This window comes from Cryptomeria japonica, chromosome 7 (genome assembly GCF_030272615.1).
Source record: "Cryptomeria japonica chromosome 7, Sugi_1.0, whole genome shotgun sequence".
NCBI lineage: Eukaryota > Viridiplantae > Streptophyta > Pinopsida > Cupressales > Cupressaceae > Cryptomeria > Cryptomeria japonica.
This window is the reverse complement of record NC_081411.1, coordinates 456,637,046-456,664,469: the sequence shown is the minus strand read 5'-3', so window position 1 is coordinate 456,664,469 and position 27,424 is coordinate 456,637,046. Positions and strand designations below refer to the sequence as shown.

Genomic DNA, 27,424 nt, shown 5'->3' with positions numbered 1-27,424 from the left:
TGAGCACTCTAATGTCTTTGAGCCATGGATGTATCAATTCATCATGTTCATACGGCAGTCGCATCACATTTCATGGGGTGAAATCATCAGCGATGCTTTGTGCGAACAACTTGCAGCGGTTCCTACCACTATGACCTTCTTTATGAATTCTTATTTGGTATATTTAGCAGCATCACTTAGACACTTTCCAGGTCTTTCTACCAAGGGTGATCGCTCTCTCATACCAGTTTGGGAATATTATGACCAGCTGCCTTTGAAACCTAGCAGACTACATTTCAGAAGAGTCCAAGACGCATTCTTTGGATATTTTATGTGTCAGTTTGACATGGATCTCAGAAATAAACGAGTATCAGATGAGGCATGGGTCAAGGTATCTGAGTATGGGTGCTTATTCCTGCAATTTCCCACCTTCACCTACATGAGGATTGGGTGCTATGATGGACAACCATACATGCTACCAAGATACCCGACCGATAGGATAATTCTTATGGAGTTGGGAAGACAGATTATGGCTGTTCATACTCTTCAGTCTGCTAGACACAAGGTTGGAATGGGGATCTCCAGCACAAATCCGTTGAAAATTGATCGATACTCCCTTGTCACATCTGTGAAGGCTAAGGCCATGGAGGTTGAATTGCAGGAAATCAAGCTTAAGAGGTTCAAACCTAGAGCTGATTTTGATTATAGAGGTATGAAGGAAAAGATCAAGAAATCCTTTGTACATGTTCATCGCATTGAAGACATCTGGGCAGATCTCCGCACAGAAGCTGAAGTCCTGAAGATGGATTACTGCAGGCTCACTGTTGAGCAAATTGTTGACTTGAACTTGGCAGATATCCCACAAGGGATGATTGATGATGGGCGTATACTTGATCCTGAATACACTTCACGGAGGGTTGAGGAAGCTCCACTTCCTTTGATCCAATGGTCACATAAAGAGTGCGTCTCCATTCTTGACAGATTTCAGCCTATCTTGGCCAACACTAACGCATGGTTGAAAAGCAATGCTGTTAGACTTATCAAAATCAAGGTTGGTAAAGAAGATGATTCTACAGGGCCTCTTGGACGAAAGTCTGAGATTCAGATTGATAATAAGGAGGGTGCTTCATCTTCAAGCACAAGGATCAAGTTACGAGTTAGTCGTGCAGTAGTGCTTCTTCCTGAGGAGACAACTACTCGTGGGAAGGAGAAATCACGGTTCCATGTTCGGGTGATCGATCTGGATAATCCAGAAGAGGGGCAGCAATATGATGATGCGCCTAAGTCTCCAGTTTCAGACACGCCTCATGAGGTCATTCCTCCAGTTTCTATTGAGACGCCTCTTTCTCCTTCTGATTTGCTCATTGATGAGTCTCCTCAGAATGCAGTTCCCATTTCAGCATACGGGCCTTCTCCTGAGCAACAACGAGAAAGTGTGTTGGAAGTTCCTGAAGATAATCCCACTTGCATTCAGTTATCAGAAATTGATACTTCCACTTCTGGTTTTGAAGAATTCATGAGGCAATCTTCATGCCCATTGGTAACTGAGCAAACCGTGGTCGCTATTCAAACAGATATTCCTCCCAGGGTGACCACAATGATTCAAACAGAAACTGCTTCTCCTTTGCCTACAGCTGTTACAGGAAGTGAGTTGATGACTTTGCCTCCATGGCTTAGTTCTTTCACCCCGAAAAGAAAGAAGCAAGAGATCTCACCTGATGCCTTCGACTACCAGCAACTCAAACAGTCCAGATCCAAAGTTGCTAAGAAGGCGAAGACTATTTCCAGGGTAATTGTTGATAGCAACAAGATGAAAGTAGCTGAAATTGTGGAACCTATTGCAGATAAACCACTTGATGAAATGTCAGCTGCTGATTATAAGGTTACAAGGGTAGAATTGGGCAAGCAAACACATGAAGTCATTAAACATGATGCTCAGTTTTCTTTTGCTTCACTAGTGCAAAGGTGTGACGATCTTCTTGCAAAGAAAGACAAGGTAGAAGAAGAAAACCGACAGCTCATGGCAGCCCTCAATAAAATCACAAAACCTGCTGCTGAAGGGAGTAACTCCATAGGTTCTTCCGGTTCCCAAGAATCGATTCGTGGAGTGGAAAGGGCTGCTCAAAAAGTACAAGCACTGGATTCCTGGATTGATCAGCTTCATGATCAATGCGTGCAAGTGATAAAAGACATTTTTCAAATAATGTCTAAGCTGGAAACCATTGAGGAGAAATTGGATCAGACTTCTAACACTTTCAAAAAGAATCTAGAAAGTGTTGAGAAATGTCTGGCAATCTGGCGTACCATGCCCCAACAACAGCTGAGTATTTTGTAGGAGCACGCCATCATCTCTTCCAGGGTCATGTACTTGGAATTTGAGGAACTCATGAAAAACAAAACCCTTGTTCTTAAGTCCCTCATCGAAGAGATCAGTGATGCAAGGAGATTCCGGAATGAAGTTTATCAAGGTATTGTCTCACATTGTGAAAGGGCCTCTTGCAATATAGTAAGTTAGGATGGAGAGCTAATTCCAAAAGAAGAAGTTCTTGCGGACTTACAAATGAGGATTCATGGTGAATGGAGGAGTGAACAATTCTCGGCAGTTTCAATTCAAGCATTGATGAAACATCAAGCCTTTTTGCATGAGATCCAGTCCATCCTGGATAGAGACAATTCCGCGCTCCTCCGCTGTCACGACACTATTGTGAAGACTATGGTAGTTGCTAAGAACACTCATGAACCGAATCCCGAGGAACTACAAGCGAGCATCCGGAAATTTCAAGGATTCATGTCTTCACAAAAGGCAACTTAAGTGTTTTTCAACACTTAGTTGAATTTTCTCTCTTTTGTAATCTTTAGTTGTAATTTCGTTTTGACAAGTTACATGTAAAAGTAATTTTTGTAGAATACAAGTTACACATTACTTGTACTTTTGTAATTACATGTAAGGCAACTACAAGTTGTGTCCGATTAGGACTGTAGTTGGAATAAGTCTTAGTTAGTTAGAGTAACTCTTAGTTAATTAATGAAGTCTTAGTTATTTATTGAAGGAGTCTTGGTGGTTGAGAGAATCTCTCAAGTTAGTTAGGATCCTCCCACCTTTTTCTCAAGGCTCCTCTTCTATAAATACTTGAGAGGTCCATTGTAAATATATCTTTTGGAAAGCAAGCAAAAACTCTGCCAAATTTACAGCAAGAAGTCTTTGAGCTTATGTATGTGAATTGAAGGTTTTGAAGAATAAGAAAGAAGGATTACTCAAGTTTTGAGTCTTTGAACTACATGTTTGAGTTTGAATCTTTTTATTTCTTCTATGCAAAGTATTTCTAAAGGAGCTTAGTCCAATCTGATTTGAAGTCTTTGAGCTGCAAGTAGAGAAGATTAATTAAAATAGGAAAATCTCTAGAAGGAGCAGCAAGTCTTTGAGCTTGCGTCTATTCTTGAGGAAAAGTTACTGTTTGATAAGAAATAGCAGCAAGTCTTTGAGCTTGCATTAGTTCTTGTCTTTGTGTTAAAAGAATAAATTATTCCAGTCTTTGAGCTATTGTCGTTTATTCATTGTAAAATTTAGTATAGAAAAGGGTAGATAGGACTTCCAATAGTCAAGTCTTTGAGCTTGATATTGCTGTCCCGTCCCGAAGGAAGTGACGGAAGTCTTTGCGCTTTCAGGAAACTTCATTTCCTTTCTCTTATTTCACTTTAAAGTGGTTACTGTTGTTATTCAATCGCTATCCTTTTCTGTGAAGAGAAAAGGATATTGTCTTTCTTGAAAAAAAGAAGAAAGATTGCTGTCCCATCCCATTTTACTTTCCAAGTTGTAGTTAGATAGGGGGAGCCTTCCCTAAATTAGGAGAGTTTTTACTCATGTGCTGTGGTTGAAACCACAATTTTGTATATTTCCCCAAGTGTACAAAATTTTCAACCAACAGTTTTTTGGCGACTCTGCTGGGGACACGGACGCATTCGGGAGCCTCACGCTTTCGTTTGAAGACTAGTGTCCTACCATTTGGAAAGAAGATCTTGGAAATTCCTTCATTTCTTTAAGCTGGAAAGTTCGCGTGTTTACGTTCATCGGAAGAAAGGTGAACATTCAGAAGAAATATCTGTTGCTGAAAGAGCTAGATACTTTTTGCTCGCTAGTACATCTTCCCTTTCACGAACCACATGTTATCCTCCTTCAAGGAAGAAGAAATCCATCCCAAGTGAAAATTCTTCCTTCTTTTTCAAACCACTAATACCTTCATTACCTAATATGGCTAGTCCTCCACTTCCTCCTCCCGGTCCATGGGGAGTAGCTTTTGGTCCTTTGGCATTAACCACGCCTCTTCATCCGCTTCCACAAGGTTCGCGCAAAAATCTTCCCAAATTTTATGGCGATGGAAAGCAACACCCAGATGAACATGTCAAGTCCTTTTATATGGCATGTGGTGTTCTTGGGGTTGAACATCAAGATGTTGCTGTTCGGTTGTTCATAGAGACTCTTCAAGGTATTGCAGCTGACTGGTTTTTAAATCTTACGGCTGGTTCAATTGTTTCCTGGAACTCGTTGAGAGACAAGTTCGAGGAACGTTTTAAGCCTGCAGAAGATGAGCACGCCTTATTGGCCCAGTTGACACAAATGAAGAAGGATACGCATGAAGGCATGCGTGAATTCATTGCTAAATTTAACAAATTAGCAAATAGAATTCCCGTTAATTCTAAGCCTACTCCTGAAAACCTCAAGTGTTTTTTCATCAACACTCAATTGCCTGAGGTCAGTTTCTTCTTAAGACGAGCATCTCCTGCTGATTTAGAAGTTGCTCAATCGATGGCTACTGAAATTGAGGACGATTTGATCTTAGCTGGTAAGATCAAGAAGGATTCTAATCGGTCCAAAGGAGTTTCGCACCAGGATAGTTCATTTCTGGTTCTATTGATCCAATGGTACAAAAATTGGCAAATGAACTTCTTGCTTTGAAGAAGCAAGTGTCTCAGAATTCCTACCCCGCACCGTACAAAGATATCCCAAGAAGGACATATCCTAATGCTGCCGCCAGTTATGCTGCCAAAAATCAACCCAAGTTACCTCCCCCTCCGGAGAAACTTGCGCTTGAGCCTCCTTCTTCAAAGGCAGCAATTGGTTATTATGAGACTGATCAAAATGAGTCTTCTTATTTTGATTATCAGTCCGATGAAGTTGCTCTTCCTCAACAAGAAGAAGAAGAAGTGACTGGCGACTCTACTATACGTTACATGCACTATGATGACTCTGTTGCTACCGACAGGACTCATAGCCAAGCATTTGTTGTAACGACAAGATCCCAGACCCGGTTGGCCCAGCAAGAAGAAGCTGCAAAGATCGCAAGTGATTTACAAACACCTGTTGTTATTGCTCAAAGAGGAACACCGCTGCCTTATATTTCAAAGGATGCAGCGAAAAACCAAGTAAGTAACAAAAGTCCTCCTCTTGCTTCATTTGTTGATCCCAAGCCTAGTATGCCCAACCCCAAAACATTAACAGACAATGTTAATCCTTTTCTAGCTGGTTCATTTCAAGCCTTTGATATTATTGACCATGCTAGGAAGACTAAGATCCAGATGTCCGAAGTTGAGTATTTGCAAGCTAATCCTGATCAATTTGATAGATTAGTTGATTTTGTTAAAAGCAAGGAGACTCGTCCTATACTTGAAAACACTATCTCACAAGAACCCAAGAAGTTGCCTAATCATTTGGTAACCATTCCATCTACCACCCAGGGAAAAATAGAACCTTTTTACATTTCCTTGTTGATCAATGGTTTTCAATTAAGCAATTGTGTCTTGGATTCTGGTGCTTCTGATAATGTCATGCCCGCGAAAGTTGCTCAAGCTTTGGGGCTGACTTTGACCAAAACTTTTGGTCATTGTTATTCCATGGAGAACAAGCAAGTACCCCTTATTGGACAAATCAAGGACGCACAATTTGCATTTGCTGCTTTTCCGGATAATAAGATAAAGATGACTGTCTTGGTGGCTGACGTTCCTGCATCATACGGAATGTTGCTTGGCCGTAATTTTTGTAAAGATGTTGGAGGTGAACTCAACATGGATATGACAGAAGCAAGAATACCTGTCAAAGGTGTTGTGCAGAAGTTAATTCCTGAAAGAGAGACCAAGTACATGGTTGTCAAATCCAATGACCCTCATGCTCAGATTCTTTTTGAATCTTCAGGTTTTGGGAATTACTACCTCCATGTTGATGAAATTTCAGAATTTGCTGAAGATTATCCTTCTAGCAGCTCTGACATTTCATTACTTTCGGCAAATGAAAGTTTTGTTGATATTGATCAGGACCAAACATCAGAAGGTGGGTCATCCAGTTCATATGTTATGGTTGAAGAGGTCGCATCTTCAGTTGCTGATGAAAGTATTCCATCACCTCCTCAACAACAAGAGCTTCATTCTTCGTCTGTTCAAGAGGAAAGTTCATCCTCTCCTATGGAAGAAGATGATAACTTTTCTTTTCACAATGCACTCATCTCGGAGGAAGGCAGCTCTAATCATTCCAATGAAAACAACAGTTCAAATGATGTATGGACTCTTGAATTTGATGGTAGCTGTGCTACGAATGGATCCGGAGCTGGTGTAGTTCTTATATCTCCCAAGGGAGAGATCTTCCCTTACTCTTTCAAATTACAATTTGCTAATACCAACAATACGGCTGAATATGAGTCGCTCTTGTTGGGAATGAGTGTTGCATTGAAAAGAGGAATCAGAAACCTTCATGCCCAAGGCGATGCGGAATTAATTGTTTGTCAAGTGAGAAACACATATCAAACTAAGAATGACAGGCTCAAGCATTATCGCAATTTGGTATGGGAGAATATTGAAGAGTTTGATTCTTTCAATATCTCAGTTGTTCCTCGTGAATACAATGATAGAGCTGATTCTCTTGCTGTTTCAGCTACTTCATTAATTCCACATCTTGACTTTGGTCAAGATAAATACATCATTGAGATAATCTGCAGACCTAGTGTGCCTGATAATTGGGATCATTGGCAGATCTTCAATGATGATAAGCAGATTAATAATTTCTTGCAAGCTGAGGATGGTTTCAACAACTTGTATTTTGAAGGAAGTAATTCTCCTTCTTCTTCGTCTTCAGATCCAGTGCCTGATACATCATCTGAATCAGATGAAAATATCCTTCAGCTGAAAGGAAATAAAATCCCCAAGGGATTGGTTTCTCTTGAAAAACTTTTCGATCAACATGATCGTTATATCAAGAGACGACAACAAGAGGGTACTGATTCTCTTATGGGATATGAGAAATACAATATTGGATCTGACGGAGATCCAAAGTTTGTCAATATTGGCAATAACTGCACTTTAGAAGAGAGAAATCAGTTTATTCAGCTTTTGCGTCAATATCATGATGTCTTGGCGTACTCATATGATGATCTAAAGTCCTTCCAACCCAAGGAAGTGCAGCATGACATTCCTCTCAAGCTTGGTGCGGAACCTTTCAGACAAAAGCAACGCCAATATAATCCAAAGATTTCAGGTACCATTCTTTCTGAAGTTCAAAAGATGCTTGATGCTCGGATTATCTTTCCCATCCATCATTCAACATGGTTGGCAAATATAGTACCGGTGCGTAAGAAGAATGGAGAAATACGTATCTGTGTGGATTTTAGAAATCTTAATCAGCTATCACTCAAAGACAATTATCCATTGCCAATCATGGATCAAGTCTTGCAAACGGTGACAGGTTCCGAGATGCTATCTATGCTAGATGGATTTTCGGGATACAATCAGATTGAGGTTAGTGAACCTGATCAACACAAGACTGCATTCACCACTCCATGGGGTACGTTTGCATACCGCAGAATGCCTTTCGGTTTGATCAATGCAGGAGCTACTTTCCAGCGACCTATGGACTTAGCTTTCCGTGGTATTGTGGGGAGGTATATTGTAGTATACCTTGATGATCTTACTGTTTTTTCTAAAGATCGTGAGAATCATCTTTTTCATCTACAAGATGTACTTGAAAGATGTCGCAATCATGGCATCTCTCTTAATCCCAAGAAGTCAGTTTTTGGGGTGACGGAAGGAAAACTACTTGGTCACATTGTTTCCAAGGAGGGCATAAAGGTCGATCCTGAAAGGGTTAGATCTATTCAGAACCTCCCTTTGCCGTCCAATAAGACTGCTGTTCATTCTTTTTTTGGCAAGGTTAATTTTCTGCGAAGATTCATTCCTGACTTTGCAGAGAAGACTCGTCATATTGTGGACATGATGAAAGGAAAGTCTTCTTTCCATTGGAATTCTGAAGGAAGAGCGGCATTCAATGAAATTAAAGATGCAATTGCTCATGCACCCGTGTTGGTTTGTCCTAACTACACCAAGGAGTTCATTATGTATAGCTATGCTTCCGAGCATACTTTGTCAGCTATTTTGATGCAGAAAAATTCAGAAGGAATTGAATCCCCTATCGCTTTCATGAGTTGTCCTTTGAAGTCTCATGAACTCAAGTATTCCTCTATTGAGAAGAATGCTTATGCGGTGGTAAAAGCAGTTAAGAACTTCCGTTTTCGTTTTTACATCTTGAATTCTCATACCATTGTGTTAGTTCCTGATACATCAGTCAAATCTATCTTAACACAACAGGAGTTTGGTACAAAAAGAGGAAATTGGATTGCTAAAATCCAAGAATATGACTTGGAAATCAAGCCTACAAAGCTCGTTCGAGGAAGAGGACTCTGTCAGCTGATGGCGGAAGGTATTCCGGAGGAGCGAGAATTGAATGATTCAGAAGATCTTCCCAAGGTGTTGTTTGTTAGTACTATTGATGAATGGTACTCTAATATAGCATTTTTCTTGACCTATGGCGAATGTCCACAACATTTGACATTCAAGGAAAAGAGAAGTATCAAGTTGAAAGCTGCAAACTTCGTATTATGGGATGCTGGTTTGTACAAGAAAGCCATTGACGGTACTTTCCTCCGTTGTGTTGACAAAGCGCAACAAACTAAATTGCTGGAATCTTTTCATGACAAGGCTTGTGGTGGACATTTTTCTGCCCCAGTGACCGCTCATAAAATTTTGAGAGCAAAATATTATTGGCCTACACTCTTTCAAGATGCTTTTCGGTGGGTACGTAAGTGTGTACATTGTCAGCAGTTTGTAGGTAAACCAAAGCTTGCAGCATTACCATTGAAGCCGGTTATTGTTGAAGAACCTTTCCGGCAATGGGGCATTGATTTCATTGGTGTGATCAATCCCTCCTCAAGTGCAGGTTATTCCTATGTCCTTACAGCTACTGATTATTTCACCAAGTGGGTGGAAGCCATACCAGTAAAGAACGCTACTTCTGAGGTAGTATGCAGGTTCCTCAAGGAGAATATTATTTCCAGGTTTGGTGTTCCTTTCAAGATTGTGACTGATAATGCGGCTACTTTCTCTTCCTCAGAAATTTCACAATTTTGCTTTGAGTATAATATTTTGTTAACTCATTCATCTGATTATTATCCTCAAGGTAATGGTCAAGCGGAATCTAGTAACAAGAATTTGATTACTATTATTCGCAAGCTTGTGGAGGAAAATCAAAGATCCTGGCATAAGGCTCTCTTTGATGCTTTATGGGTAGATAGGATTACACCCAAAAGGGCTATTGGTATGTCTCCATTTCAGCTTCTTTATGGGATTAATGCAGAAATACCCATCACTTTGGAACTTCCTGCTCTCAAGTTATCTAAAGCAATTGAGGATCAAACTTATGAGGATGCTTTAGATAAAAGGATCATGTATCTTTCCCAACTGGAAGAACAAAGAACACAAGTGGTAGACCGAATTGCTCAGCATCAACTACAAGTTAAAATTCTTTTTGACAAGAAAGCAAAACAAAAAGGATTCCAAGTTGGTGATCGTGTTTTGCTTTGGGATAAGCGAAGGGAACCGAAAGGCTTACATGGCAAATTTGATTCTCTTTGGCGAGGACCCTTCACCATTCACCGTATTGCTGGAGAAGATAGTTTTATCTTGTCTTATCATGATGGAACTCCATTTGTGCTGCCATATAATGGTCAGCATTTGAAGCATTACTTTGAATGAAGATTCGAGGTAACTTTTTGTAAATAATGTCTTTCTCTTGTTTGTTTTTCGCCTTTTGTTTGTTTGTTTTTTGCTTTGTTTGACTCTGTGACCCAATGGATAAGAGGAAGGCACTTAGAGTTCTGGATTCTTTTCTCTCATAATCTTGAAGGATAAACGAAAGAATTCCCCAGTCAGAGCCTGTTGTTGTCCTCATTTTTGTTTCCAAAAATGAAGGACCACTACGATGGAATTTTTATGAAAAATAAAAATTATTACTCTATGGCACGCTTCCCGAGGCAGAATTTTGACTAATCCTTGGACTGGCTTAATCCTCAGTCCATTCTCGAACTACGTTTCAAATTTCGTCCAATTCTGGGTTCGTTTGCTATGCCTTTCCTTCAATTTCGGGTTTTAAAACCCAGACTGCAGGTGGAGAATTTTCTTCAAACTGCAAGTTTTAATGATGTTCATTGTTGTGGTCTTTGTAGGGGAATTTTTGATCACTTACATGTGCATTTTTTTTATTTATTTCAAATATGTCACTTGTAATTTATTTTAAGTTTCCCATTTAATGTTTTTATCTTTTTGTTGTTTTTTGGTCATTTTTAGTTAAAATAGGGGTTTTTTAGCTCAACTGCAAGTAAACTTGCAGTTTGTCCAAAAAACCCCTACTTTAATGGGTTTTACATGTAATAGGGATTTTAAATCCCCATTACATGTGTGCAAATGTTTAAATACTTGTTGTAGGGATTTTATTTCCCCCTTACAAGTATTTTTAAACTTGCAGTTTGTCTTTCAAAACCCGATTTTAACATAAAGTTCATTTTTGACAATTTTTAAACTTGTCATTTGTCCAAAGAAACCCGATTTTGGCTTAATGAGTGAAAAGGTGAAATTTTAAACTTGTTGTTTTATATCCAAAACCCGATTTTAAGCATGAAAGAGGGAAAAGTGCAAATCGAACTTGTCATTTTATATCTAAAACCCGATTTGCTTCCTTTTGAAGAAATCGAACTTGTCATTTGTTTTTCAAAACCCGAAATGCAAGAGGGAAGCGATTTTGGACTTTTTCAAAGCGAAATTCGTGGATGAATCGTTGGATGAATGAGGCGTTTTGGGTTTGCATCCTATCTTCTTGCATTTTTGGACATCTATCATGCCGTTTCAAGGACAAATTCGCTGGTTTTTACCCTAAAAACAGCAACCACGTTTTTTCCTAACGTGAATCATTAATGCCACGTTTTGAGGGGCTGAATCTTTAAAAATTTCGCACACTCCTAGATTGTTTTGATCTTTCTTCCTAAGGCGTGGAGGGTAAGAGAAGTTTCGCACCATTTAATGGTGCATTGAATGTGTAATGTGTAATGAATACCACGTTTTTCACAAAAACGTGACTCTCTTGGCTGCATTTTAAATCCTTTGGCATTGATACCTCTCCAAACACCTTTGGTGTTATTGCTTCAGCAAATACCTTGATCGTTTTGCTTCAACAAACTTGAAATGAACACTTTCATTGGCATTTTACTCTTGCAAGTTTAAGATTGCTACCATTTTTTGGGGCATTTTCACAAAAACGTGATAAGGGTTTAATAGTTCAGTTTTGCTTCTTCATCTCAAGAAGTATTGCATTGTTGGAGAAGCATTTTGATTTTCCAATCAAGGTATGTTCTTCCTTTCTTCTCTTCTTTTTATTTTCATGTTTTCTTCATTTTTCGTTATTAATTACATTCTTCACATGTGTTGTTCTTCCCTTAAAATTGGTTTTCATGAAACAAATCTTCCCTTTGAAATGCAATTGTTAAATTGCATTATTCTTCTCAAAATTCCATCTTAGCTTGCATTCGGGATTTTTAATCTCGATTACAAGTTCGCTGGAAATTCTTGTTCTTCCCTTACGGTTGAGAAATTTAATCATTTTTGGTTAAATTTCCAAGCTTGAAAAATGTGAAATACCTCTCTCTTGCAAATTCGTGTTTTGAAAACCGGATTACATGTTGAAAAGATCTTCCCATTTTCATGAAAATGACTATCCCGGATATTCCCATTTCTATCCATTCACGTTCCCCATATCCGCACTTTCCATTTCCATCATTTCCCGCAAGTCAAAATCCCATTTTTCATCCGTTTCTCCATTTTCGAATTTACAAGTATACTTGTATTCGGGTTTTAAAATCCCAATTGCATGTATGTACTTTCCAACTTGTATACTTGCGAAAATTCCCCCAAGATCCGAAATTGGTCAAAGTCAAGATTTTCCCATTTCTACATGTCTTCTCTCTTCTTCTCACAAAACCATGAAATTCAGAGATCAAAGTTTTACCCATTTGAAAAAAGAAAGAATGATATTTGCAGCTGATTATGATGTGGCCTTAACCCTTTTAAGTCTTCATCACAGCATTCCAGGTTCGCAATCAATGTCAGATTTGCCAGCATCGCCAACTCCAAAGAAAATGAAATACAAATATGATAAATACCAGAATGAGGTTACACCTTCCCAGGTATCCTCTCCATTGGATCGCATCAGGGACACAGAAATAGGGCATATTGATATGGCAGAATTCATTCACAGGGTAGAAGATCCACAGGATAACAACTTGCAGCGGCTGTTGGACAGCCATATCCATCATGCGTCTTCTTTCCCAGTGGCTGCCCTAGAACCTGAATTTGTTCTTGCATGCGCCCATCATTTTGACAAAGAGTCAAGAGTCATAAAAAATGATGATGGTGAAGCCATAATTCGTCTTGATGCGGATACAATCGAGAAGGTCTTCAAAATACCTCCTGCACCTGTTTACATGGAAATCACCAAAGAAAGTGCAGCAGAGTATTATGTGAAAAGAGAAAAAGTTTGCAAGCGCCACATCAATAGGTGGATTCATGAGCCACGTCCTTCCTTCTCAAGATGGGCAAAGTTGTACCGTTGTGATTTCAAGTGGGAGATAGGAGACACCATCACTCTTCTCAGCAGAATGTTAGGCCTTGAGCACTCTAATGTCTTTGAGCCATGGATGTATCAATTCATCATGTTCATACGGCAGTCGCATCACATTTCATGGGGTGAAATCATCAGCGATGCCTTGTGCGAACAACTTGCAGCGGTTCCTACCACTATGACCTTCTTTATGAATTCTTATTTGGTATATTTAGCAGCATCACTTAGACACTTTCCAGGTCTTTCTACCAAGGGTGATCGCTCTCTCATACCAGTTTGGGAATATTATGACCAGCTGCCTTTGAAACCTAGCAGACTACATTTCAGAAGAGTCCAAGACGCATTCTTTGGATATTTTATGTGTCAGTTTGACATGGATCTCAGAAATAAACGAGTATCAGATGAGGCATGGGTCAAGGTATCTGAGTATGGGTGCTTATTCCTGCAATTTCCCACCTTCACCTACATGAGGATTGGGTGCTATGATGGACAACCATACATGCTACCAAGATACCCGACCGATAGGATAATTCTTATGGAGTTGGGTAGACAGATTATGGCTGTTCATACTCTTCAGTCTGCTAGACACAAGGTTGGAATGGGGATCTCCAGCACAAATCCGTTGAAAATTGATCGATACTCCCTTGTCACATCTGTGAAGGCTAAGGCCATGGAGGTTGAATTGCAGGAAATCAAGCTTAAGAGGTTCAAACCTAGAGCTGATTTTGATTATAGAGGTATGAAGGAAAAGATCAAGAAATCCTTTGTACATGTTCATCGCATTGAAGACATCTGGGCAGATCTCCGCACAGAAGCTGAAGTCCTGAAGATGGATTACTGCAGGCTCACTGTTGAGCAAATTGTTGACTTGAACTTGGCAGATATCCCACAAGGGATGATTGATGATGGGCGTATACTTGATCCTGAATACACTTCACGGAGGGTTGAGGAAGCTCCACTTCCTTTGATCCAATGGTCACATAAAGAGTGCGTCTCCATTTTTGACAGATTTCAGCCTATCTTGGCCAACACTAACGCATGGTTGAAAAGCAATGCTGTTAGAGTTATCAAAATCAAGGTTGGTAAAGAAGATGATTCTACAGGGCCTCTTGGACGAAAGTCTGAGATTCAGATTGATAATAAGGAGGGTGCTTCATCTTCAAGCACAAGGATCAAGTTACGAGTTAGTCGTGCAGTAGTGCTTCCTCCTGAGGAGACAACTACTCGTGGGAAGGAGAAATCACGGTTCCATGTTCGGGTGATCGATCTGGATAATCCAGAAGAGGGGCAGCAATTTGATGATGCGCCTAAGTCTCCAGTTTCAGACACGCCTCATGAGGTCATTCCTCCAGTTTCTATTGAGACGCCTCTTTCTCCTCCTGATTTGCTCATTGATGGGTCTCCTCAGAATGCAGTTCCCATTTCAGCATACGGGCCTTCTCCTGAGCAACAACGAGAAAGTGTGTTGGATGTTCCTGAAGATAATCCCACTTGCATTCAGTTATCAGAAATTGATACTTCCACTTCTGGTTTTGAAGAATTCATGAGGCAATCTTCATGCCCATTGGTAACTGAGCAAACCGTGGTCGCTATTCAAACAGATATTCCTCCCAGGGTGACCACAATGATTCAAACAGAAACTGCTTCTCCTTTGCCTACAGCTGTTACAGGAAGTGAGTTGATGACTTTGCCTCCATGGCTTAGTTCTTTCACCCCGAAAAGAAAGAAGCAAGAGATCTCACCTGATGCCTTCGACTACCAGCAACTCAAACAGTCCAGATCCAAAGTTGCTAAGAAGGCGAAGACTATTTCCAGGGTAACTGTTGATAGCAACAAGATGAAAGTAGCTGAAATTGTGGAACCTATTGCAGATAAACCACTTGATGAAATGTCAGCTGCTGATTATAAGGTTACAAGGGTAGAATTGGGCAAGCAAACACATGAAGTCATTAAACATGATGCTCAGTTTTCTGTTGCTTCACTAGTGCAAAGGTGTGACGATCTTCTTGCAAAGAAAGACAAGCTAGAAGAAGAAAACCGACAGCTCATGGCAGCCATCAATAAAATCACAAAACCTGCTGCTGAAGGGAGTAACTCCATAGGTTCTTCCGGTTCCCAAGAATCGATTCGTGGAGTGGAAAGGGCTGCTCAAAAAGTACAAGCACTGGATTCCTGGATTGATCAGCTTCATGATCAATGCGTGCAAGTGATAAAAGACATTTTTCAAATAATGTCTAAGCTGGAAACCATTGAGGAGAAATTGGATCAGACTTCTAACACTTTCAAAAAGAATCTGGAAAGTGTTGAGAAAAGTCTGGCAATCTGGCGTACCATGCCCCAACAACAGCTGAGTATTTTGCAGGAGCACGCCATCATCTCTTCCAGGGTCATGTACTTGGAATTTGAGGAACTCATGGAAAACAAAACCCTTGTTCTTAAGTCCCTCATCGAAGAGATCAGTGATGCAAGGAGATTCCGGAATGAAGTTTATCAAGGTATTGTCTCACATTGTGAAAGGGCCTCTTGCAATATAGTAAGTCAGGATGGAGAGCTAATTCCAAAAGAAGAAGTTCTTGCGGACTTACAAATGAGGATTCATGGTGAATGGAGGAGTGAACAATTTTCGGCAGTTTCAATTCAAGCTTTGATGAAACATCAAGCCTTTTTGTATGAGATCCAGTCCATCCTGGATAGAGACAATTCCGAGCTCCTCCGCTGTCACGACACTATTGTGAAGACTATGGTAGTTGCTAAGAACACTCATGAACCGAATCTCGAGGAACTACAAGCGAGCATCCGGAAATTTCAAGGATTCATGTCTTCACAAAAGGCAACTTAAGTGTTTTTCAACACTTAGTTGAATTTTCTCTCTTTTGTAATCTTTAGTTGTAATTTCGTTTTGACAAGTTACATGTAAAAGTAATTTTTGTAAAATACAAGTTACACATTACTTGTACTTTTGTAATTACATGTAAGGCAACTACAAGTTATGTCCGATTAGGACTGTAGTTGGAATAAGTCTTAGTTAGTTAGAGTAACTCTTAGTTAATTAATGAAGTCTTAGTTATTTATTGAAGGAGTCTTGGTGGTTGAGAGAATCTCTCAAGTTAGTTAGGATCCTCCCACCTTTTTCTCAAGGCTCCTCTTCTATAAATACTTGAGAGGTCCATTGTAAATATATCTTTTGGAAAGCAAGCAAAAACTCTGCCAAATTTACAGCAAGAAGTCTTTGAGCTTATGTATGTGAATTGAAGGTTTTGAAGAATAAGAAAGAAGGATTACTCAAGTTTTGAGTCTTTGAACTACATGTTTGAGTTTGAATCTTTTTATTTCTTCTATGCAAAGTATTTCTAAAGGAGCTTAGTCCAATTTGATTTGAAGTCTTTGAGCTGCAAGTAGAGAAGATTAATTAAAATAGGAAAATCTCTAGAAGGAGCAGCAAGTCTTTGAGCTTGCGTCTATTCTTGAGGAAAAGTTACTGTTTGATAAGAAATAGCAGCAAGTCTTTGAGCTTGCATTAGTTCTTGTCTTTGTGTTAAAAGAATAAATTATTCCAGTCTTTGAGCTGTTGTCGTTTATTCATTGTAAAATTTAGTATAGAAAATGGTAGATAGGACTTCCAATAGTCAAGTCTTTGAGCTTGATATTGCTGTCCCGTCCCGAAGGAAGTGACGGAAGTCTTTGCGCTTTCAGGAAACTTCATTTCCTTTCTCTTATTTCACTTTAAAGTGGTTACTGCTGTTATTCAATCGCTATCCTTTTCTGTGAAGAGAAAAGGATATTGTCTTTCTTGAAAAAAAGAAGAAAGATTGCTGTCCCATCCCATTTTACTTTCCAAGTTGTAGTTAGATAGGGGGAGCCTTCCCTAAATTAGGAGAGTTTTTACTCATGTGCTGTGGTTGAAACCACAATTTTGTATATTTCCCCAAGTGTACAAAATTTTCAACCAACAAAAATCAGGCTTTTATTACACCTTTGATATAAAAAATCAGTCACTTTCTGAGTGTTTTTAGACCTCCAAGTGATATTTTTGGACCTGGGTATACAATTTTGGGCTCCAAATACTTGATTTTCTGAGTTTACAGGGGTGTCTTCAGACTTATTTATTGCAATTAGACTTATCCTAAGTCTAAAAATCAGGTTTTCTTGAGGAGAATTTTCTAGATTTCAATCTAGATCTTCACATTTTCCAGAATTGGTGTTACAATTTTCTAATCTGAACTTAAGTTAAATTGATTGTTCAGATTACCTATCACAAGTTGGGACAAATGTTGGGAACAAAGTCCCTATGAGGTTTGGATATCCACTCCATCAAATAGTGATCAAATTACACAAAACTTTCAAGGACGATGAGTCTCGGTGGGGATTGGATTCCCACCTGAGGGTAGAATTACAAAGGAAGAGACAAATCAATTCAAATGAAGATCAATAACAAAGTTGTCCAGATAGGCATCAAATTCCCACCAAGTGAAGAAATGAACAAGGATAATGCGGATGTTTTGAGGACCGATCTGTTTGTATGCGGATGGATTTCCCACGAAGGTTGAAATCATGTTTATCCTATAGAGGTTTGATTCAGTGTTTATTTGTTTTGCAAGACTGTTACGAGGAAGGGAAGCACGATGATCAACACTTCAAGGCAACAAATGCGGATGAGGAAAATCGACAATTCAAAGTTTGGAAAAGGATTTTAGGACAAGGATTTCCAAAGGCAAAGATGTGGACTAGAGTAAACATGAAGAGGACTTCACCGTGATGGTGAACAAATGAAGGAAAGCAAGTTCAGGACATGAGGACAAAGGGATTTCACATCAAGAAATCAAGAACTACATCAAGAAATTTCAAAGTTCTAGAACATTAAGGACGAAATAGTCCAAGGAATTCCTTAACATAAGAATGGAATGCAAACTATCAGAAGGAATTCCAAATATCATGAGGAATGCCCAAGGGCAAGTTGTTCAAGTCTATGAGGCAAGCTGAGGTGGCATCCCAGTCACCATTTGCCCAATCAAAAGGCACCAAGTCAACGTTCATTCAAGGAGGGAATAAGCGACAGGTGGCACTACATCAAATATTATTTACCTTACTTACCCTCATCTCTCATTGGTCAATGTAATGGTGGTTGTAACAAACCCTAATTAGGGTATCTATCTTTCGATCTTGGCCCTTGATTTTGAATGAATCTTGGCCATTCATTTCTTTCGAGGCTCTATATAAACCCCATTGCCTCTCATTTGTAAGAGAGAGATTTTTGAGAATTGTTGGTTATATGTTGCAGATTTGAATACAAGTCATTGTTCGAATTGATGGTGATTTTGTTTAAGTGTTGCATGCATTGGTGATTCTCATTGCCCCCAAGTTAGATTAGAATTTACTTTCAAGTATTTTAGATTGAATGGAGGAATTTGTTGAATGCATTTGTGTGGAATCCATCTAATCCATACCACTAGCTTCTTGCTGATTGTAAGCTAGCCTTGCGTGGGCAACTGGAATTTATATGAACTTAACTTCAATTGTTATACGTCCATTGTTATGCATTGCCTTGAATGGTATCAATGTTTGATGGTAATGATTTGAACATCCATGAAATATACCTTAGATGATTGCGCTAAGCTTGTGTCAAATTGTTCGACTTGATTGTGAGACCTTGCCTGGTAGGATTCCATTGAATCATTCACCCTTTTCTTGCATTCTAGGCCTTAGAATAAATTCCTAAACCCTTTCCCTTTTGTCCTTTTTTCCAATTCAAGTTAGTTTAGGAAAGAAAGCATCACAAGATTGCACTATCAGATGATCAAGTTCCAGTAGTATTCAAGCATTCATGTACAACGTAAGTCCCCTTGTGATTCCAGCATTATCACATCAAACCATTGAGCTTATCCACGAGTCAAGACCTGACATTTCGCAACCTTGGAGCTGTCTCATTTGATCGCGAAGCATAGCATTTGAGAGACTTTGTTCAAGAGAGGATAAGATACCTTGGTATTTTATTCTGTGTTCATATGTGCATAAAACACACATCAACACCTCCAAAGGTCAAAATCTAGACTCAATCCTTAGGGTCGGGAGACGACACTGACCACAAAAGACTTGGTTTATTCAGCGAAAAGAGGGGGTCCCCAGTTGCTGCTGTTTAAAGGCTTTAATCTTGTTTGCGGGGTGAATTTTGAGCATTAAATAAACTATAAATATATTGTTGTAGTCATCACTGGCTGCCTGAGTCAAAGAAAGGCAGCTCTGAAGTAAGGTGTGAGAACTAGGAGGAAAGTTGCTGCCTAGATCAAGGGAAAATGGAGTTCCATACATCAGCCACCTTTCCTTCTACTTTAATAATTCTTACATCTGGTGTGCAGTAGCAGTTTAATGGGGCATAGGGTCTGATTAATAACAGGACAGCAGTTTGAAATAGCGCTAAGTTTTTAAATCAGCATCTTAGCATACAGTTTCACAATTATTCCTTGTTCTGTAACAAAGTCTGTGAACAGCTAGGTATTGTGTTGTATCAATCTTTGTGAGTAACCTGTTTCAGCTTAGAGAGGTCTGCAACAATATTCAATAACTTTAGACATATTTGTCAGATCTGTTAAAGTATTTTCTCATTTTGTGTCTTAACAAATCTGAGTACAAATCGAAGTTCATGTATATTTGTTATGAAAGTAAACCTGCTGAAATAATATTTGAATGATGAAAGAAAGTAATTTTGTTTTTATTGCGATCTTATGAAAACATTTCCGTGTTGTGAAAATACTTGTTGAAATACACGAGTATAGTTTCCTGTCAATTGTTTGACAAATTGTACTTATGTTATTATTGAACATTGTGATGATTTTGTGAGGGAGATTTAAATTTGTAGTAGTAGCTGTTCTAAACCAATGCATTCAGAAATATTCTATGATAAGTTATATGCAAAGTGTTTGACAGAATGTCTGTAAGCTAAAATCATAAATATAGCAAGTTTGGGACAAAATTTTGCGATAGGGACTTTACACTCCAAGAGTAGCTACCTACTACTTAAACTTCTTGCTAGACTCGCATTTGCCTACCACATTAAGAAGAAGCCAATCTCATCCTTTTGATGGCTATGAAAACAACAACACCACCAACTTCCTCAGAAGAAATGAGATTACCGCTATTCTGTTAGGGTTCCATAAAAACCTCAAACCATTAGATGCACTTGCTGCATTTATCCTTGCCATTTCTACCAATATTTCCTTGTTAGCTTTAAGAAACCATCTTTCAAACACTTAGTCTCTTGAATGAAAACAACAGTTGGATTGTTGTCCAATATCTTTTGTTAGGGGAACTAACATTCCAAAAGAGGACCCTCATCGTTCTAGGAGAGGTCCTCTCAACCTTCTCTGTGAAATTGATAGAAATTTCTCCTGTGTGAATTGAGGATCCACTATGATTTCCTCTTCCATTTCCTGTCTTAGTACCTTGGCCTCCAATTTCCTTTCTTTCCTCTTCTTTCCCAAAAATGAGGCTAACAAGGGCCTTCTAATTCAAAACAACTTTTAAAACCAATGCCCGTTGTTGTTTTGCATTCACCAAAGAGGAGGAAAAAAGAGAAAGAAGAGGAAGATAAAGAAGAAGAGGAAGATGAAAAGAGGGAAGAGGAAGATGAGCAGAGGGAAGAGGTATCAATGAAATGATGACTTTGATATTTGAGCTTGTCGTTCATTGCGCCTGTGTATTTGCTAGCATTTTAATTTGTACCTTTTGGTACAACACAAAAAAACATTATGTGAGGTAAACCTCCCTTCAAAGTTGAAGGGGAAGCTCCCTTGTAACTAAAACTAACTCTAAATGCTTGACTGTAGACAAAATTTACTAGTATTCACGTTATGCACATGCTTCATAAATGGGGTTGTGCTTGGCTATGAAGGCTTGCCTTATTAGGTGGCTATGTTCCAAGTTACTTTGCCAACACATCCTGGTTCTGTTTGCAGAATCCCAATTAGACTGCTTTTCCTCAGGAACTGAACATTATACCTTTGTACAAATTGCCCTTGCCTTTGCCCATGATATTATCATTTAATTGCATGTTAATTTTCATATTTTTTTATTAGTTTCTTAAAATACTTTGATTTAGTAATTTATGGAATTTTTTTCAAAACCATAATGCAAGCATAACTTTCCTACCACGTGAGTTTATTACTTGAAAGCTCCAAGTAGACAAAGTGGATTTGTTGCTCTTAATTAACATGGTGTAAACTGAAATATAACTCAAGTTGGTTAATCTGATTGTTGAGGTTATCTTTGTCTAAATCTTTTGTTTAGGGTTAAATCTGCACTTTTGCCTCTGCTTTGACTGTTGGTCGGAAGATTGTTTCAGATGAGATGAGGCTGCTCCTTCTCTTGGCCTTCAATTGGTTCTCATTTCACCTGATCATGAATTTTGGGTGTAGTCAAAATAATTCCATGCTTGCCAATGAGAGCCTCCATCCGGGTTTTCATCTTGTCAAGCTTTCCCATTGATTGAGTTATGGGTTCAGCCTCAGCCTCTAACTTTTCGAACCTTTTATCCTGAGATTTATTCACTATTTCAGACATGTCTTTTTCTTCTGAAGTCATGCTTACTCTGATTTGCTGATTCTACTGCCTTCAGGATGTCTTCTGTTGCAAGGAAATCAATTCATCTTCCCCTCTTGCTTTAGCAGAATTTCTCAGTGGCCTATACTTGCAAATTGATCACACCACAATTTCCACACAACCAAGGAACATTTTATCATCCAACATGAATCTAATCTCTAACTAGCATTGATGTTACATACACATTCGCTCGTAAAACTATAAACATGTCATATGACTGAAATTAGAAACAAACTGCTGTTGCTTTTAAACAATGTTTATTACCCTTTTAACATTGAAGTAGCAGTTATACATGATAGTAAAGAACAGGTAAATGAATAACAACAATCACAAAATGGTGAAGGGCACAATATTCATCTCATAGAAACACAATGTGGGAAAACTCCAGCAATGTGGGGTTGTGCCTTCTCATGTTAAATGGAATCAATTGGAGTACAAGCCAATTTCCACCATGGAGCCGCCAAGAACACCATGGGACTCATTAAGCACTAAAATTATCTCTCTGTCGCAGAAGCTTTTGTTGCGTTATACTCACTTCAACAATATAGATAACTCCCAACGCATTAGTACAAGTGTACTCCAAGTCTAGAAGCTTTTTTACAAGTGCCCAAGGGGATTATTTATATACAAATTGGGTTTCTAAACAGATGCAAAAAGATCCAATGGCATTGCATCTCAACAGTAATATTGGCAAATGTCACATATTTTGATCTGGAAAGTTTTCCTTCTTTGTCGCATTTGGGTATATTTAGGGCCCTTACAATATGCTTATTTGATCCTATCCAAATGGGAATGATCTTATGGCATGTGAACCTTGAAACTGTTAAAATTATGAACAGCATAATAACTTCCACTAAGACCTTTCTAAAGTATGTTTTGAGTTCTTCCAAATGATACATAACAACCGTTGTGACACGGGGGTTGCATCATTAATAGAATAAATCCCAGAGCTTTTCCACCATGTGCAGTTAGTTTATTTTTCAACTAACTATGGGGATTCATCGCATAATTAAGTCATTGTATGGCATGGTTTGTGAAACTGTGCTTTTAGGCAACTAATGTTTATTAGTAATATAGGAATATGGTACTCCAAGCTGACTTGAGACACCTCAAATATGATGCACACCTTTTTTCAATGGATTCAAACAGGTTACATATATATCAGCATCTTTTCCCTTAAATAGATCTTTACATGCTGAGTACACATACACCTATACCATAAACCTTCTTGAGCTAAGCTACCATGAACAGGGGTAATCCATTCCATCAAAGTCACTTAAGGATTGATCTTGGCCCATTTCCACCTTTGGGGATTTGAACCTTGATGGATGATGTAACACACCTTCATCCTCACCAATTGAGTTTACTGATTTGAAACTTGGTATATGGTGTAACACACCATCATCCACATTCATGCTAAAATAATTTCATATAAAAAGTTGTATCCTGTTTTGTAGGAATGCAATGTATTTCTACATGAAAGTTGAAATATTCTTTGAAGCATATTATTTACCTTCCAAACCCTCTGTTGGCTGAGTGTTGCAGAAGACCAAGACATCCATCATTTGAAAGCTTTCTTGAGGGTATTTGCATATATGTGTTCTTGTGTACAAGGTGATTTCTATGTCATAAACTATCTTTATTGATAAGTCTGCATAAGAGTGTCTATTAACCAAGCATTTTGCTCATCCCTTTTTCTTGTCCATAGAGCTGTGGTCATTTATTTGCTTGCCAATTCTTTTTCTTCATCTTTATGTTTTTTGAGCTATAAGGCAAGATGGTTGATCTAAAGTTTCCCTGTTGAGATCCTCATGTTTGTTAGTGTGGCAATCCCCAAGGTATGGTAAGATCAAGTATTCTAGCAAGGATTTTAAGTCCAGCAATACATGTTATTGAACTTTTTTACCATTGTACACATCAGGTTTCCAAAGGAACCTTGGATGGTCCCTCCCATTGCAAATTAAGATGATTCCTAAAGTTGGGGGTTGCCACAAATTATAGTGTCCAATCCACAACATGGCACGAGCAATGAAAATAAGATGTCATACCATGAGATCCGTGGGTTGATGGTGCCCATATTTTTGTTCCATTACCTGGGAGGTTCTGTGGGTGTCTAATTGCCACTACCCTATAGTGCTTGAATAAGATTTAACCTTTATTTTGCAGTCTTGTGATTGCTTGCATCCATGTAGGTATAGAGAAGGCAGTCTGTAGTGAAATCAGTCTTTAATATTTCTGAAGTACTTCATGAACATCTTTTCAGTGAGAAGTTCTTAAAAAAATAACATCTAGCATGGCATGAATTGCATTAAAGGAAAGGTTAAAATACATAATATATATCCACAAGAATGGATTTAGAAGTTTAGAATTTACTCTGCTTGAATGGAAATTACCAGGACTTTGCTAGTAATGTTTTTGGAAGTTAATTGTAATTTGTAAGTTTTTGGATCTTCAGGTAAAAGATACACCATCTCTTTGGGAGAATCCATACTCTGCAACAACTTCATGGAAGCCTTGTGCAGAAAGGAGAATTTTTTTATCGTGTAAGCTATTTGCTATGTTTTTTATAGTAACATGTTTTATGCTATAATAGGTCTACTTTTAATTACTGTTATAGATGCTTTATCCTAAAATCAAGTAGTGGGGGCTGCTTGATTGGGAAGTAATGCTTTGGCATGACAATTTCATTATTTTAGATTAGTTTAAAGGGGAACTGTCAAATCTACTGGAGATAAATTGATAATTTAATCTTTCCCCAGCACCACATTATTTTGACTTAGCATGTTTATGTGTTACAGGCACACTAGTCCATTATTTGTTCCTAGAATTTATATTTTGTATTTGTTGGATTGCTAGAATTAGCTAATTTTTTCCATCGATCACATCCTATTATTAGAAGAGGGATCAATTATTATGAATATGACTAGATGGATTGAAATCTTATAAATTCAAGCAAACAGTTTCTTCTGTATTCACTTTTTTTTTTGGCATAGGAAAAAAGCACACTTCATTACACTATAGCAATATAAAATTCTAACCTATCTATGTGCTGGGACGGATCACCTAATGAGTTTTCAAATTGAAACATGGCAAGACACAAGAAACAAAAAAACTCAATGAATATGGCATATATAGTTGTCAATTCTATGCACTGTATTCATGACTATTAAAATGATTCCTAGTCAAATTTGGATCAAACATCATAGTATACAAATATGCACCAAATGACTCAAGCTTGTAAACTTAGATGATCGGATCCTACATCTGAGGGCACTGCCGAGGAAGGCTTACACTCTTACGTTTCTTAACCATCCCGGACCTTCTCTTCATTAAAATAAATAACTTGAAGTTCCCTGAATGGTGTTGCAACATTAAGGTGAGAATGTCGATTGTCTCTTCAATAATTGGTTTTATTGGTGCTAGGAAAGGCATGTATTCTTCTTTTTCTTCAAGTATTTTACCATGATATCTTATAGAACATTATTAAAGCAAAAATAGATCCATCCTTTGTTGGGCATGAATGAAATTGTAGATAAGTTACCACAACCATTCCTGTATAAAGATATCATCTTCCAACCATTCCTGCTAGGGTTTTTTCATGTTTGACGTTTTTTCAACAAAAATCGTGGGTTTTTGTCACATTTTATTGATCTACTCAATGTAATCCTCTTTTTTTTGTAAACAAAATTGTGATTGTTTTTTAGAGCAGGTTTTTTAAAGCAGACGCCTAGGATTTTGGCATATTTCTAATCTTGGCTGATGGGATTTCTGATGTTTTTTCTGCTATTCAATGGCTAGGGTTTTTCAAATTTATTTTCCAAATATTTTTTGTGGTCTTCTTTCCAAGGCAGTGATGGTTTATTTTCCATGATTTCAAATCGCAGGAGGGATGGCTTCATTACCCAACATCATGTTGGAAGGCAGCCGATGCTTCACTGCAAAAATTACAACACGTGGAAGCAATGCATGCTCATGATCTTCGAGTATAGATTCTTTGACAAGATCTACCTCGATATTGAGAGTAAATAGCAAGGACAAGTTTGATGAGTGTGATCAAGAAGCCATCAAGTCGATCAAGTAATCAGTTAAAAATGAAGTGCTTTTGGAGGTTGAAACATTCAAAATCTTTGCAGCAATTTGCAAGCATCTGTGATATCTACATGAGACATTAGATAAAGGTAGGGCTTTCTTTTTGAAAAATATTCTTTTCTCAATGATGATAGATGAGAAAATGTCTATGTGAGAACATTTGATGGAGATCAAAGACATTCACAATCAATTGCAAGCCATAGGCTGCACGATGGAAGAAGATATGATGGTAATTACATGAAAAGCTTAACTTGGGCATATGAAAATTTTATTGAGACAGTCAACATGCCATCTACCAGTGTTGACCTGAAGTTCGAAGATTTGTGCAAAAACTCCAGTAGAATGGATAGAAGTAGTTTGGTAGCAACAATGATACATTGAGTGTGGAACAGGCCTTTGTAACCAAGGACAAGAGCAAAGGCAAGTGGCCTCAAAAGAAATGTCAAAGGAATAATGAAGATACTTTGAAGAATTTGAAAAATATCACATCACTATTGTGGTAAACTTGGTCATAAGGAGAAGCACTGCATAAAGAGATTGGAGGGCCTATACCAAAGGCTCATGTTGTAGAGCATTCTGAGTAGGAGTCAGCCTTCTATACTTTGGCCTTACAACAGACAGATCAGTCAAAGTCTTTTGCATGGTACATTGATTCTGGAGATTCTATGTTTGGTTGGACTTGAGGACTCCTATGACACCTTTTGAGGTGAATTCAGGCTTCTAGTGTGTTATCCAAGATTCTTGGAGAGAGCATCTATTTATAAAAGTGTTAGGCATTGCATTTCATGGTGATTTTAGGTGATTGACTATATTTGTATTGCTGGGCATTTTCACTAAAGATTGATACCAGTTTGGACACCAGAAATAAGGTTATTGGCTGGCATGGGATTGTTGTTTGGCTAGGTGTGGAAATTGATTCCTAGTTTGTGGCATCTTGCATGAATAGATTAGAGGTGTTTGAATCTGATTTCTTTATGTTTCCTGGGCATGAGGAATGAACAGGGTGGGGGTTTCCAGTGTACAAATTTAGATTGAAAGAGGCGTTGAATGGTATATTTGTTGGGTGTAAGGGTTTTACCTCTTGATTGGACGATTAAGGCTTGCATTTTGGAGTGCCATGTCATCTTATAGCTAGGTGATAATCATTTGAGTTGTTGGCACCATGTTGCAGACCTGTGCATGGGTATTGTAGCTAGGCAATTGCTGTGGGAGTCTTTGAAGATATCCTGCTTTCGTATTTCACTATAACAGCAGATCACTAGTGGAAAATATGGTTATCACTTGTTAAGTAGATCATTGCATATTTAATTACTTTGCATTCGAATACCCAAGTACTGTCATCGTGTATGAAACCATTGCAAAACTGGCAATATATGAAACAGTACAAAATTTTGGTGAAAATTTGTAAGGGGGTTCTTACATATTTATTTGTAAAAATAGTAATACTCATAAGTCATAATGAATGAAAAATGGCAGTTTTGAGGAAAAGTAGTATATGTTCTCTTCTAATTGTGAAATTTTAGTAACTGTAAGGCAAAATGAGTGAACTGTGAACAATTTAGGGCAAAATTAGGTTAGATAAGTGTTTTTTGTTTTAGCAAAAATAAAAAAACATTCAAAATCACTTATTTTACTTTGAGTCCAACTTGGATTTTCCCGTGTTCTACTTTGGCTCCTTGGGTATGCTACGAGTCTTAAAACCCAGCACGAACCCCAAGCCGTTGTAGCCTAGAACTAGAACCTGAAATAGATTTTTGCAATTTAGGACTTGTATATAGAGAA

At 38.3% G+C, this 27,424-nt stretch overlaps 1 protein-coding gene across 1 annotated transcript in view; it reads left to right on the top strand.

Moving 5' to 3' along the window:
• LOC131065708 (protein PECTIC ARABINOGALACTAN SYNTHESIS-RELATED) overlaps positions 1-27,424 on the top strand; it is a 140,826-nt gene that overhangs the window by 49,125 nt on the left and 64,277 nt on the right. The window contains exon 3 of the mRNA XM_058000302.2: positions 24,009-24,096. Coding sequence (XP_057856285.1) covers positions 24,009-24,096 — 88 coding nt within the window. The remainder of the gene's footprint in view (positions 1-24,008; positions 24,097-27,424) is intronic.